The 15,331-nt window shown below is 43.9% G+C and overlaps 1 protein-coding gene across 1 annotated transcript in view; it reads right to left on the bottom strand.

The window, feature by feature from the left end:
• Positions 1-15,331, bottom strand: part of LOC115076773 (CD276 antigen-like) — an 88,391-nt gene that overhangs the window by 7,293 nt on the left and 65,767 nt on the right. The window contains exons 5-6 of the mRNA XM_029578637.1: positions 13,871-14,035; positions 8,228-8,271 (exon numbers count right to left, since the gene is read on the bottom strand). Coding sequence (XP_029434497.1) covers positions 8,228-8,271; positions 13,871-14,035 — 209 coding nt within the window. The remainder of the gene's footprint in view (positions 1-8,227; positions 8,272-13,870; positions 14,036-15,331) is intronic.

The following is a 15,331-nucleotide window of genomic DNA, read 5'->3' as shown; positions in this document are numbered from 1 at the left end:
TAGTATTAGCTTACTGCATTGGGAGGTAAAAAAAAATTCAGCTTGTGTGTTAAGAAGCTATGTGCTGAATTTCAGCGCATGGTTTTAACAGTCAGATTTTTGCATTGGCCCTTTTGTCATTCCGCTCCACAGACTTCAGTGGCAGCACCCTCCTAACCACGTCATTCATCTTGATAACAAACTCTTTTTCTTGCCTGTTATACCCCTGTGTAACAACAATATTAAAAATCAGGCATTGTCAACAGCGTCCATACCTAACTCATTAAAGCAAGCCTCTGTTAGGCCTATAGTACCTGAATGTAATCTGCTGTAAAGTGGCTGAAAGGCAGAATATAAATCAAAGAATAAATAAATAGTGGTTTGCAAAAGTATTCAACCCCTCAAAAAGTCAGCAGATGTGTGTGTATATTTCAAACACTACACAGATTGTTCCAGACAGTATGTATATTACAAACCAGTATGCTATTAAAGTAAACTTTCAAAGTCACAATCCATTATTGCTCTGCATTTTTTGTCAAATAAAATTAAAAACTGAAAAAATTCTGCTTGCGTAAGTATTCAACCCCTGTGCTATGGAAGCTCTAAGTTTAAACAGATGAAAGATATTCCCCAAATAACTGCCTCTACCTGTGAATAAGAACATAAGATTTGCCATACTGGGTCAGACCAAAGGTCCATCAAGCACAGTTCCCAACAGTGGCCAAGCCAGGTCAAAAGTACCTGGCAGGATAAATGTGTTAATTATTTGACAGTTTTCTCATAGAAGCCTGTCTCGTCCATACACATTACCGGGCCTTTTTTCATGTAAATCAAGATGTGTTATATACACGATAATATGCCCGGGTTCTTATATTTACTTCGGGCAGAGAATTATTGAACATAAGAGTAACATTCAGACATTAAAGGAGAATGCTCCTCTTGTATCCCACTGGACTTTAGCATCACACAAGGTTGAGGATCTAAAATTTTTTGTTATTAAACAATTGAATGGTACACGTGAAGGGGATGTTTCTCGTAAACTACGTCAATGTGAACAGCGTTTCAATTATTATTGGTACATATTAACGCCGTTTGGACTTAATAATGAAATAGAGTGGTCTGCATTTATGTGATTGATAAAGTCTTGTTGCTGATTGGGCCAGTAAAATGTAAAAATATGTACGTCGAATACGCGAGATACGCAGGCATTATATTATTCACGTTCATGGTATTCTTGGTCTGTCAGGCGAGATAGTGCATGAAGCAGTGGCTTTTCTGATCTGTTTGAAGATAAGCTGTAAGAAATACTTAAATGAATCTTGGTTTGTATATTATGTATATTTAGATATTAAATGTTTGATACATTTTTGGTATTTTTTGTTTTATAGATGAAATGTAATGAAAGAGTTAACAAGTCCATTATGTGAAGCTTGGATGCAACATTAGTAGTTTTGCTGCATATTTTTTAACTGGTTATTTTTGCTTGTGGGGATATATGCTCAGGATATTCATTGGCATTTTATGATTTATGGTGATAAATGGTAGGGTTGATTATGCATCATTTGTGATTACAGAGTGATTGCCCCGAGGAAGCCCAGTCAGGCGAAAGGAGGGTCCCTTGTCGAGGAAAAACCTATGGCAATATTTACAAGTGGTCAAAGATATGGCCGCTGGGATTCAATGACAAGAAGTGCAGAGTCATGTATCTAGAGTGCCGTAATCCAAAAGAGCTGTATATGATGGGGTGAAGGGGCTGTTGTGCACAGAGCAAGAGAGGGACCTTGGGGTGATCTGAAGACAGTGCAGCAATGTGACAAGGCGATAGCTAAAGCCAGAAGAATGTTGGGCTGCATAGAGAGAAGAATAACCAGTAAGAAAATGAAAGTGATAGTCCCCTTGTACAGGTCCTTGGTGAGGCCTCACCTGGCATATTATGTTCAGTTCTGGAGACCACATCTCAAAAGAGTCAGAGACAGGATGAAGGTGGTCCAGTGAAGGGCAACAAAAATGGTGGGGGGGTCTCCATTAAAAGATTTATGAGGAGAGGTTGAAGGACCTAAATATGTATACCCTGGAGGAGAGGAGGTACAGGGGAGATATGATACAGACCTTCAGATACCTGAAAGGTTTTAATGATGCATAATTGACAAACTTTTTCCATGGGAAAGAAATCAGTAGAACTAGGGGTCATGTAATGAAACTCCAGGGAGGACGACTCAGAACCAACGTCAGGAAATATTTCTTCACGGATAGGGTGGTGAATACCTGGAATGCCCTTCTGGAGGAGGTGGTGAAGACAAAAATGGTGAAAGATTTCAAAGGGGCATGGGATAAACACTGTGGATCCTTAAAGGCTAGAGGATGGAAATGAAGAAAAGATTGCATGGGGGTAACTTGCTGGTGTGATGGTTACTACCCTTAACCAATAAGTCTTCACACTGTTGATGCAACTCCAGTATTGCTCTCTGCTTTTATGACAGGGGGAAAAGAGGAAAAGGGGAATTAGATTCGGACAGCAACCAACAAGGACATTGGATTTTACGATCTGGAAAAACAAATAAGCATGGGGGGAAAACAAGCATGGGGGTAACTTGCTGGTGTAGCGGTTACTACCCTTAATCAACATGATTGATACTTTGGTTGCAACTCCAACAGCAAGAGGTAACAGGGAATTGGACTCAGACAGGGTGAGGCTTTCGTTTATGAAGATTAGGTCCAAAGTGTGTCCTGCTTTGTGTGTAGGTCCGTTGATGATTTGTTTGAATCCCATAAAGCTGAGTGTGGTGAGGAAGGTTTCAAAGGGGAGAGTGGAAGGGATCTTATGAATAATGGAGTAGAATTCTTTCTAGAGTAATTCTTTATATACCATATTTTTCGCTCCATAAGACGCACTTTTTTTCCCCCAAAAGTGGGGGGAAAATGTATGTGCGTCTTATGGAGCGAATATAAAAAAAAACCTAAAAATCTAACAAACCCCCCCGACTCCCCCAAGACCTGCCGATTTAATTTACTACAACCCCCCACCCTCCTGACCCCCCCAAGACCTGCCGACTTAATTTACTACAACCCCCCACCCTCCTGACCCCCCCAAGACCTGCCAAACGTCCCTGGTGGTCCAGCGGGGGTCCAGGAGCGGTCCCGGGAGCGATCTCCTGGGCTTGGGTCATCGGCTGCCAGTAATCAAAATGGCGCCGACGGTCCTTTGCCCTCACTATGTCACTGGGACCGACCAATGGCAGTGGTAGTCCCTGTGACATAGTAAGGGCAAAGGGCCGTGGGCTGCCAGTAATCAAAATGGCGCCGACGGCCCTTTGCCCTCACTATGTCACTGGGACCGACCGCTGCTATTGGTCGGTCTCAGTGACATGGAGAGGGCAAAGGGCCGTCGGTGCCATTTGTTTACTGGCAGCCGACGGCCGAAGCCGAGGAGATCGTTCCCGGACCGCTCCTGGACCACCAGGGACGTTTGGCAGGTCTTGGGGGAGTCAGGAGGGTGGGGGGCTGTAGTAAATTAAGTCAGCAGGTCTTGGGGGGGTCAGGAGGGTGGGGGGTTGTAGTAAATTAAGTCGGCAGGTCTTGGAGGTGGGTCAGGAGGGTGGGGGTTGTTAATTAATTTAAAGGGTTGGGATGGGGTTTTTTTTTGGGGGGGAAGGGTTCCTAGAGAAAGAGAAAAGTTTTCTGATCTGGGGAGTGGACCGAAATGGCCCTCCCCAGACCCGAAAACAAAATGGGGAGAAAAAAAAAAAGCTATGCACTCCCCTAATTTGCTCCATAAGACGCCCAGACACAGAGCCGGTTTAGCACAATTTTTATATATTTTTTTTTTTTTAATTTTCCCCCTCTGAATCCTAGGTGCGTCTTATGGTCAGGTGCATCTTATGGAGCAAAAAATACGGTAATTTTATGTAAGAATGTGGATGGGTATGAATGAGGTGTGTTATAGTATGACTGAGGTTGGGTTTTATACATAAAATCGTTGTGATATTTTGATATTATTGTAAAATGGTCACATATCATATTGTGAATGTTTAAACATTGTTATTTAAATTGTGCATTGAATGCATTTAATATTTCTATACATACATACATCTCTATGATGTTCTATGAAGTTACTGGAATAAAATTTGTATGGCTTTGCTAACTGTGAACCTTTAGTGATACCTCTCATTGTGTTATATGTATGTGGATAGTAGTATGTCCCAGTTCTTCTCATCTTCATTCACAAACTTTCTTAATATCTGTTTGAGCGTCTGATTGAAACTCTCGACCAGGACAGCCATCTTTGGGTGATACACCTAGGTCTGGAGAGTCTTTACTTTGAGCAAGGTGCAGAGTTCTTTCATGACCTTGGAGATAAAAGGGATACTCTGATCCCTTAGGATCTCCTTGGGGAGCCCAAGTTGTAAGAAAACCTCCATTAGAGTGGTCACCACCGTCGGGGTCTTCATATTCTGTAAGGGCACTGCCTCCAGATACCTGGTGGCATAGTCCAGTATGACAAGGATGTACTTATTTCCTTGGGTGGTTCTCTCTAGTGGCCCCAAAAGATCCATGCCTACTTTTTCAAAGGGAGTCTCAATGATAGGCATTGGTACGAGAGGTGCTGCCCATACCCCAGCAGGCTTTGTGAGCTGACAGGCAGGGCAGGACTGGCAATACCACTGGACCTGTTTATGAAGGCCTGGCCAATAGAATTGTGCCTGTATCTTTTCCTGGGTCTTTTCATCTCCCAGGTGATAACTGTGAGCTAATTGCATGACCTGCTGATGATAGGGTTTGAGAACCAGGAATTGTTCTTTCACCTCCCCTTCCACTCTCCCCTTTGTGATTCTGTACAACAAATCCCCTTTTATCACAAAATAGGCGGAACAGGGTCTGCACTCTGGGCCCTCGGGACTACCTTCCCATCCACCCATTGTACATGCTCACAGGCCACTTAAAAGGATTCATCCTTTCTCTTAGCTCGCCTAAAGTTCCCTTCACCCTGATCCCACTCCAAGGGACCCAGTAAGACACTGGATGGGTGGTTGTTCTCCCTCTGACTCCGACACCGCCACCTTGGCTATTTCTAAGTTCACAGTGTAGGTGTATTTATCCTGCCAGTGTTGCCTCCGGTACTTAGAAGTCTTAGAGTTTTTGTGAAAAAATTGGTTCTCCAATGGAAAGAGCTCTGGGAACTCTAAATCTTCAAGTTCGTGACTGGATGAACTTGCCGTAGGCTGAGTCAAAAGGGACGTGAAATATGGACAGTTGCATCCAATGATCACAGGGTATGAGAGCCAAGGGAGTACCCCCACTTCCAGCAATTCTGGTCTTGCTGGGGTCTTCAGGCAAACCCGACTGGTGGGGTATGGTTGATGGTCCCCAATGAATATATATCAAGGTTACTACTTTATTATAGTCAATTTGGACTCGCTTTGTCAGGGAGCTCCATATGAGCGTTTTCACACTTCTATAGTCAACCAGCACATATGTTGGGACCCTATCCAACTCAACCAAGATCACAAACTTAGAAACTCCCTGGCTAGAGACATTTACAAAGTTACAATAGTGTGCTCACACCGCATTCATGTCTATTACCTCATCTTCCCTGTGGGAACAGTCTCTTGTGAAATGGTCTCTTCTGCCACAAATGAAACATGATGGTTCAACTACGAATTGCAGGTGGCGTGAACCATCTGGCTGCACCGGCTCTGTTGACAGTCGAGACCTCTAGAGTCTTAGGACTCAGATGACCCCTATCCAGGTTGAGGGGTTTCTCTCGAAGACATGGTTTGGGCCTGATGATAGGCCTCTGCCACTTCTAGGGGCTTTTCAACCATGAGGCCTGGGTGTCGGCAAATCTACTGCTTCATGGGTGGGTCGAGGCTGTCCTGAAACTGTTGCAGCAGTACCGCATTGGCTATTTCCACCGGTTTTCCCTTCTGGGTGCAGTCACGTCCAGGCGGCATCTTTAAGTCTGTGCAATAAGTTCCTAGGGTTCTCTCCAGCTTGTAAAGTCCCACATCAAAATCATTGTCAATATGCCTCTGGGGTGAGTGCACCGCTCACCCTAGAATCACTGCCTTGACTTCTGGATAAGTGGCAGTCCCATCCGGATTAGCTGTTTGATAGGCATCTTGACTCGGTCCGGTAAGTAAATTCCCCAGATATGTAACCCATTAGTGTTCTGGTCACCCTGCCAGTCTTGCGATGTGCCTGAAGTTCTTCAAAAAGCCATCCAAGTCTTTGCCCGGGGTCATTTTATTTATTTATTTATTTATTTATTTAACATTTTTTTATATACCGCAGTTCTAGTAACAATGTTACTAATCACTTCGGTTTACAAGTAACTTTGGGATGACATAACATATGTGTGTCTTACAGAGAACAGGAAGTATGAACTGGGAATTTGGTTAAGATACATAACATTAAACAAAATGCGATATAACATTTTAAATAGTGAATCTAATATAACTAGCGATTTTGATCAATCAAGTAGCAGTCCTGTAATATGTGAGCAGTCTTAGGGGGGAGGCGAGGTGTATATGAATTCTTGATTAATTAGGCAGTGGGACATATGATGAGATGATCATGTAGTGATATTGATATTAAAGTTCCATTCAGTGTCACTGGAGGGGACAGGTCACTTCCGTTTTCACCGCTTGAGCTATCTGCATTAGGCCTGTATGCTGCTGCCTCACCTGCTCTTGCAACACCTGCTGCTGGTTAATTTGTCTTTGCAGGCATTTTGCAACTGCTGCTGGCCGGTTGCAAGGATCTGGATCACCTACTCCATCTTTTCTTGCTAATTAAGCTGCCTCAGAATTACATACTTCTTTGGGGATAGGAGAGCAAAAAAACAAAAAAACTTGCTGGCTTCTCTGGCCCTTACTAACTTCTACTCTATGACCATTAACGGAAAGATTGCTATGGAGCTCAGTTACTGTGGCCAAAATTTCTGTTTTTAGAGAATATAGATTCTAATTCAAGTCATGAACCAAAGATATAAAATTGTCCTGGTAGATCCCTTCTGTCAAAAGCATCTTAGGAATAGTAGCTGCATCACCCAGCCTACCTCACTCGTGGTCAAAACATCGACCTATGCCATCTTTTCAGGCTGCTCAGCCAGCATGCGGAAAACCCCATAAGAGAACCACTGAAAATCGATACATTTTTTTCCATGAAAACATGTAGCATGATGTACCACTTTGTATGTGAAAAATGATTTGCGGTGTTTGTGGGCCTCTCCAGTGGCTGAAATGCTCAAATGGGTAGCGATGCAGGGGACAGCACGAAGCTTAAGCAGTCATCAGGGGGCCAGTGACGTCACTCTGCCCCCTCTGCAAAGAAGCTGTTTTCCATATTTTAACCAGTTTGCAATCCACAATAGAACATTGCCTCCTATCCCATGGCTTTTTAATTAGAAGTCTCTCATAGGGCACTATGTCAAACACTTTCTGAAAATCCAAACACACCATGGGCCGGATTTTCAAAAGGTTACACGCGCCGGGCCTATTTTAAAAAGGCCCAGCAGCGCGCGTAAAGCCACGGGGTGCGTGTAAGTCCCGGGGCTTTACAAAAGGGGCGGGGCATGGGTGGAGCCAGATGCCACCACTGTGTTGAGGGATTGTGTGCTGGCAGCCTGCTGGCAGGCACAAAAGGTAGGACAAAACGTTTGGGGAGGGTTAGAGTAGGGCTAGGGGGTGGAAAGTTTAGGGGATGGGGTGGAAAGGTCAGGCTAGAGGGGAGGGAACGGAGGAAGGCACGCCGCGTAGCGCACGTGCATACATGTAGGCTGCGCACGCCTGTTATAAAATCTACCCCTATATCTACCAGCTCCCCATTAATCACATTTATTAACCCCTTCAAAAAAATGTAGCAGATTAGTGAGGCAAGATTTCCCTTGTGTAAATCCATGCGGCTGAAAATTATCTTAAATCTAGTCAGAAAAATTAAAATTTTGCTGGCTAGGTTTAGGTCTGCCATGTATGTGTTTGGAACTAATTGGTGCTATTTAGCTAATTAATGCTGAAAATCAGCACCAGCCAGCTAAATCCTCACCTGACCCTGGGAACACCTCCAGGCCCGTCCACGTTTTGAGTAGCTAAATCTAACCACCTAGTGAAAGGAGGAAGCTAGATTCAGCTGCTTAGTAGGATGATGGGATCTTACCGTTTAACTCCTCAGTAGGGTAACTAACTCTCTGCATATGCAGTCCTTATTGTCTAACAAAACAGGTGCTTGTCTTGTGCATCTAGTCTCTTACCATCTCTAGCTCCTGCTCTGCGCGGGCCTCAGTGACTTGGACTCCTGTAATGAAATTAAAACAAATTTAGGGTGCAATTTTCAAACTGCTTGCTTTGCTGTGAAGTCTGCCGATACTTTTTATAAGAGCTCTGCTACCAGTATTCAAAGAGATAGTAAGAGAGGGTTTATATCCTCCATCCACAGCTCTGAGCAGATGACAATCAGAAACTTTGAAAAATATGATGGTTCAAAATTCCCCCAGACATCTGCACTCGCTTCTTCTGTGGGTGCTTTCTTTCATGGAAATAAAGCAGAAGTTGCTTACCTGTAACAGGCGTTCTCCAAGGACAGTGGGATGCAAGCCCTCACCAATGGGTGACATCATCCAATGGAGCCCGCTGTGGAAGATTTACACAAAAGCTTCTAGAAGCATCTTGGCAAGCTCGAATGAGCAGGACCCGCATCCCGGTGCCACCCAGGGCCACCTCAATCCTTCTCCGGCTGTAGGGGGAACATAAGGAACTAACCACAAGAGGAGGAGGGCGGGTTTCATGAACACTTACATTCTGCTGTTCTCAGAGAACACCTGTTACAGGTAAGCAACTTCTGCTTTCTGCAAGGATAAGAAGGATGGAAAGTGTTCACCAGTGGGGCATCCCTAGCTCCAGACTGCCCCAGACAAAATAGGAGAAAATACAATTAGAAAACACTGCCAATGGGTATAACTTTTTTTTGGCAGCAGCCAACCAATTTTTTTTTTTTTTTTTTTTAAATAGAGACAGCTGGTAAACAAAGAGAAATGGGGTTGATATTCAGCACCTTTGCTGGCTAAGTACTGCATTTAGTCAGACCAAACACTGAGATTTCAAATTTCCTGCACATGAAATGCCTTAGAGTTATTGAGCTAAAACTTAGCCGGGTAACTGAGGCATTCCAGTGATATCATCATGTTATCCGCCTATCTTAGCTGGCTAAATTGAGGACTGCCTGGAAGCCAGAAAGAAGCTTGACTGCATATGGAAAGGAATGGTCAATAGAAAAAAAAAAAAGGAGGTGATATTCCCCTGTATAGGTCCCTAGTGAGACTTCATTTGAAATACTGTGTATAATTCCAGAGACCACACCTTCAAAAGGATATAACCAGTTGGAATTGGTCCAGAGCAATATTCCTTCAAATTATTGAAAGACTGCATATGCAAACATTGGGGCAGATTTTAAAAAAGTACGCCGGATTTTAAAAGATACGTGCGTATCTTTTAAAATCTGGGGTCGGCGCGAGCAAGGCTGCCCAGCCTGCCTCCGTTCCCTCCGAGGCCGCTCTGAAATTGGAGCGGCCTCGGAGGGAACTTTTCTCTTTGTCCCTGGACCACCACCACACCCCTGGACACGCCCACGAACGCCACACCGCCCCCGACACGCCCCCCCAAGCAAAGCCCCGGGACTTGCGCGCGTCCCGAGGTGGCGCCTTACAGACAAATCAATTTCAGTTAGAGTGTCCACTTTGTCAATGTTGTGGAGCAGTGGACATTGTTCCATCAGTCCCTTGCTGATTTGACTTTTGCTGTGTTGGAAATTCTTGCTAAAAATGCTCATGATGGTGATTTTGATTTGTGCTAATTACAATGGGAACAGAAACTTAACTATAAGGTAAACACTGAGCCCCCACAAGTTTGACTAAAGAAATTGAATAGTCTGCTTTTATTAACGTAGGTGATTTTTTTAAATGCTTTTTTATCGTCTACTCTTGTGGTACATGGATGGGTGTGTCAAATAGATTTTTCACTATAGTGGACAGTTCAGCATACACATGATTGTATTTTCAGTTCCCAGATTGACTTTAGTTTTTTATTTTCCTGCCTTTGTTTTTAATTGGCTGTTATGATCTTCATTTTTAAGTGAAGATTTCAGCTGACTGATTGTTTTCTATTGCCTGGATATTTAAAATTTCTGATCCCACTGAGCTGCTTTCAACATTAGACAGAAGTCCATTTGTAACTTTGTAAGTTTTATTACTAACTTTCTCCTTGTTTTTGTATTTTGGACTTTATTTCACAATTTAGTAGTATGTTCTTGTTGATATTTTTCATTAACTTTGGCCCCTGAAGTAGGTGATTTGTGCCCAAAAACACTTCCAGTGTCAGGCACTTTTGTGGACAAGATCTATTGGCGTTTTTATATGCAAGATCTTTTATGCCTTTAACATCGAGTTTTCCCATGGATATATAATGTACAATTAAGCTCTGGAATTCATTACCGGAAGATGTGGTTAAGGTAGTTAGCATAGCTGGGTTTTTAAAAATGTCTGGACAAATTCCTGGAGGAGAAGTCAATAAATTGTTTTTAACTAAGTAGACAAATAGCCACTCCAGTGCCGAGGCGTGGCACTGAGTCAGACAGCATTGGGGGTTCAAAAGAAACACCTTTATGATTATGCCAGTTCTGGGGATTAGTGATTTCCTTCCTGGAATGGAGCATAGACATTTTTATAAAATTTGGAAGGCAGCAGGGTCTGAACACATAACATAACTGTTTCAGGAAGATAGTCTGATTATTAAAACTTTCTCCGCCTTGCAGGATGATCATGGCCTCCTAAAAGACCACTCTTCCATCTATTTACAAATAAAACACTATATATCCTCACGGAATTGGTCTATAAGAGAGGTACAGAGTAAATGCTAAAATGTTTCATAGCATGTGCAAGAGGAGCAACTCTATTTTCCAATGACTGGAAACTACTAAAAGCCAGACTCATATGGAGATGTTGTCTTGAAGCCTTCCGTGTTCAGAAGGATAGCCATGTTAGTCTGGTGTAGCAAAAAATAACAGGAGTCGGGAGGCACCTTATAGACTAACCAATTTATTGAAGCATGAGCTTTCGATTACAGTGTCCACTTTTTCAATGTTGTGGAACAATGGACTTTGTTCCATCAGTCCCTTGCTGATTTGACTTTTGCTGTGTTGGAAATTCTTGCTAAAAGTGCCCACGATGCGTAAACAGCAAGCTCTGCATTCCACCCTAGAATCCCTGAGAAGATACTGGAGCCAAGTATTATTTTGACTATAGATATGTGTAAATACTTCATTGCTTTTCATAAGCTTGGTAATGGTTTATCTCACTGGCCCTTACAGGTGCACAATGTCAAGGGGAATTAATACCCTTCTGATTTCTATGCACCACCAGTGGTCAGTTCAGCTCCTGGATCCCTTGATAATGATTCTTTCGATGTCAATGGGCAGGACTCAACTTCCATCAGCTCTCATCAGGAACAACATCTATCTTATCACAGGTGCAACACCCTGAGACACTGTGGGCCTCCCCCAGGCAAAGCACACATCTATTAGGGAGATCCCATGATATACATGATTCATTTGCACCATGGCCACTTGTTGAAGCTGCTGGCCTTCTTCACCTTCTAGGACATTGGCCAAAAAATCTACCAGGAGAAATCAAATAGCTTGATTGTAACAAAATGCCTGACCAATACAGCTCTCTGTACCTGACAGACAAGGAAAAACACAGAAAATTAGAATGATCTAATAAAGCTAAGAGGGATGGAATCAAGACAACCTCGAGGCCTCGCTTGAGAATATCCAAATTTTAAACCTTTTTTCTCAAAAGAACTGTAACCGTGGGGACTCCACAGAATGAAGTAGCCTCATGAAGCACGGTGACATGGGTTGGGTTGCATATGGTTATTCAAGTATGCGAAGAGCTTCTAGAAGCTTTTGTGTAAATCTTCTACATCAGATTCCGTTTGATGATGTCAGCCACTGGTGAAGATTTATCATCCTGTTTGTCCTTGAAGAATGAGCACCTTTATGTGCACTGTTTCCTTCCCTTTCCTAAATGCCTCCTCCTAATGCAGCTAAAAGTTCATGCATTGTAAAACCTCATGTGTACTTTTAGCCAGGTTAAGGATGGGCAATTTTCAAACAGCCCCTTTTACCCAGGTAAACTGTTACTAGTGTAAATTACTTTTGAAAATTGCCCTCCCTGTGTAGAATGTCACAAGTAGAAGGCAATAAGGTACCAGATTTACAGGTCCTCAAAATCAAACATAACTGTCCGTTCCAGACTATGTTTTCAGTGTGTCATTTGATAATGCAAAATGTAAAACTGAATACAGAAAATAGTACAAAATTAGTGCTGCAGTAGCAACTGATGACACTGAACATTTCTCATGCTCCTCCACCCCTCTGTAACTGCCTCCAGGTTCAGCACCCAAGCTGTGAAGGTGCTGGGTCGCTTCTGAATCCTCTCTCACCCCTCCCACTGCCACCACCACTTTCTCTCTCCCATTCATTCACATTCCCTGTCTGTGCCTCCCACTAGCTGCCATCTCCTATTCCTCAATGGCTGCTGCAGCCCGTCCTACTGGCCACAGCAGTGGCACCCCCAAACCTCAGGGAGAGGAGGGGAACAAAACGCCAAGCAAAGAGAAAAAAAAAACAGAACAAAAATAGCTAACAATAATAGAAGCGCTCCACCTCTCAGTTATTACACATGAGGATGGCAATTTTCAAACCCATTCAGTCAGATAAATGGCAATTTACCAGGGCAAACAGGCCTTCCACTGCTTGGCTAACAGTACGTATGAGCTTCCACTGAGCAACTACATTTAGGGGGTGGGGAGGGAGGGTGTTTAGATCAGGGAAGGAAAATAGTGGGAGTACATGGAGTTTCCAAAAGTGCATGCACTATTTTACCTTCCCTCTGCTACCCGCACAGGCGCTGTGTACTAGCTAAAATTGCCCATAAACTCTGCAACTAGGCAGGCTATTTGAAGATCACCCCATAATTTAGAAAACAACTTAGATTGTGGGGATAATCTTCAAAAAGGGCTTCATGACACAGAGTTCATGGATACAAGACCTTGTACCAGAATTTTAAAAAGAAGGGGATTTTTGCACCTGTTTTTAGTGCAGGGAAACTTTCAATGGAGAATACTATGTGTGCATTTGAAAACGCAGTGTATATGCATTATTTTCTGATCCTGCCCAAAACATGCCCCCCCCAAAAGCACAACATTTGCACATAAATTGCTATTTACCCATGAAATGGCTGGAAAATTGTCGGCTGACCAGTTGCAGAAGTCATAACACCAGATATTTTCATGCTATTCTCAATCATTCCTCTCTCCCATCTTGCCTGTCCCTTTGTGACTTTTCCTGGTTCTTATTTCTATTTTATAACCGTCCTTGCGTGCCTCTCCTCCTCTTCACGTCTCTCCCTTGCCTTCTGCTTCTGATGTCTACTTTGCTCATCTTCTAATTTCTCTCCAGCTCTCTTCCTTGCGTCCTACTCGGATTCCTTCCACGTGCTCAGTTCGTCCTCTCCTCCTCCTCTTCATCCATTTGCCTGGCCCTTAGGACCACAGTCACTGTGTTGGGAGTGAAGTGGCAAGCTGCTCTGACTGAATATCCTCACACTGACCCCCCCCCCCCCCCCCCAAGCACACAATGGCTAAAAATGGCAGAGATAAGGCGAGCTCCCAGTCCCAGGCCTCAGTGCTGTGACCTCTGGTTCCTAGGAAGCTGTGGAGAGGAGTTGGTTCCCTTTAGGACCAGGGCTATGTCCTGCTTTTGAAATCACAGCCTCTGGAATGTATTAACCCAGCCCGCCAGTCTCGGCACAATAGTTTTATAATAATCGTGTAATTACCTTTATAGAATTTGTTGAAGAATTTCTTTCTGTATAACCAGATGGCAGCGCCATTAAAAACCACAATGACGACGGGCACACAGATGCCGACCGTGGCCCGTGTGACTTCACGCGTCTGTCTATGACCGATGGGCAGGCTGCTGTTGTTTCTCACCTTCAGCACGACTGCAACGAGAGAGAGAGCAGCTCAGATACCAAAGCTCCCACTCTCAGTATTTACGGCAGTAGCAGGTTAGAAAACCTAGAGAGCGCCTTTGTCCTTCCCACTCACTCTCTTTTTGTCTCTGATCGTCAACACATTCCTCTGTCCCCCTCTATTGAATCTCCTCTCTTCCCTGTGCCCCTCTGTCTATTCCTTCTCCTTCCCCCTGTGTCCCCCCTAAGCCCTCTTCCCTCTCTCAGTCTCACTTTTCTCCCATCGCCTTCTTGGGCCCCTGCCCTCTTTCTTGCTCTTCTTCCCAGTTCCCTCATCCCTCCCCCTCCTAGGCTCTTCTGTCCCTCTACACCGGTGCCCTACTGACCCTCTCTCTCTTTCTCCCCACACCACTCTGTTCCTCTCCTTTAGGCCTGGATTTGTCGGTAGGCACATTCCTAGGATGGTAAGAATCTGGGGGCAGCAGGCTGGCTGAAGAATTGCTGCTTTCCTGCGGTGCTGAATCTCTCACTCAGCAGAGAACAGCTCTGTTTCCTGATCCTGCTACGGGGGAACAGGAGAGGGAGGTGTGAATCTGGAGCAAAGGGGATCACTTTGGGAAGGTTAAGAGAAGCTTAGTAGGGGATCGCCGGGGTGAGGAGAGAGCATACGTCTGTGTGTGAGAGTGAGGGGATCACTGCCAGGTGTGAATGTTATGCATGCCAGACTGAGTGGGAGATTACAGAGAGGGGGTGCCCCTCAATCCTTCAGATCCTAGAACCTCCCTTTCTTCCTACCGCTCCCTTCTCCCAGATCCTGGAATTCCCCCTAATCCCTCCCTTTCTCCCATTCCTCTCCACTCCACAATCTCCAGTCATTTCTCTATTTATATTTTGCAAAATCCCATACAATGCAGAATCCAAATATACATCCATAAATAAAACAAAATGCTTCAAACTGTAAAATATCCCAGTATATACAATGTTCCAGACTACTTACTAATGAATGGTAGCTTTCTACAAAATCACACAATTCAAATCAAATTGCTATAAGATTGCTGAAATGAGGCTCTTTTGTTTGTTCTGAAAAATTAAATAATTCCCTTCTTAAACCTTCAAGTAATGTATTCCATAAAGTGGGAACAGCGACTGAAAAAGCTTTCAAACATGTCTCTTGTAATCCAAATTCATGATAAAATATTACCTCCCTTCCATCCTACCACTCCCTTCTCCCAGATCCTGGAATGCCCCCTCCAATTCCAAATCATCCTAATCCTCCCCATAATCCCCCTCTTTCTCCCTCCTCTTCTTGTCCCCAGTCCTCTGTCT

This window comes from Rhinatrema bivittatum, chromosome 15 (genome assembly GCF_901001135.1).
Source record: "Rhinatrema bivittatum chromosome 15, aRhiBiv1.1, whole genome shotgun sequence".
Taxonomy (NCBI): Eukaryota; Metazoa; Chordata; class Amphibia; order Gymnophiona; family Rhinatrematidae; genus Rhinatrema; species Rhinatrema bivittatum.
The sequence above is the reverse complement of the archived record's forward strand: the minus strand, read 5'-3'. Positions and strand labels throughout refer to the sequence as shown.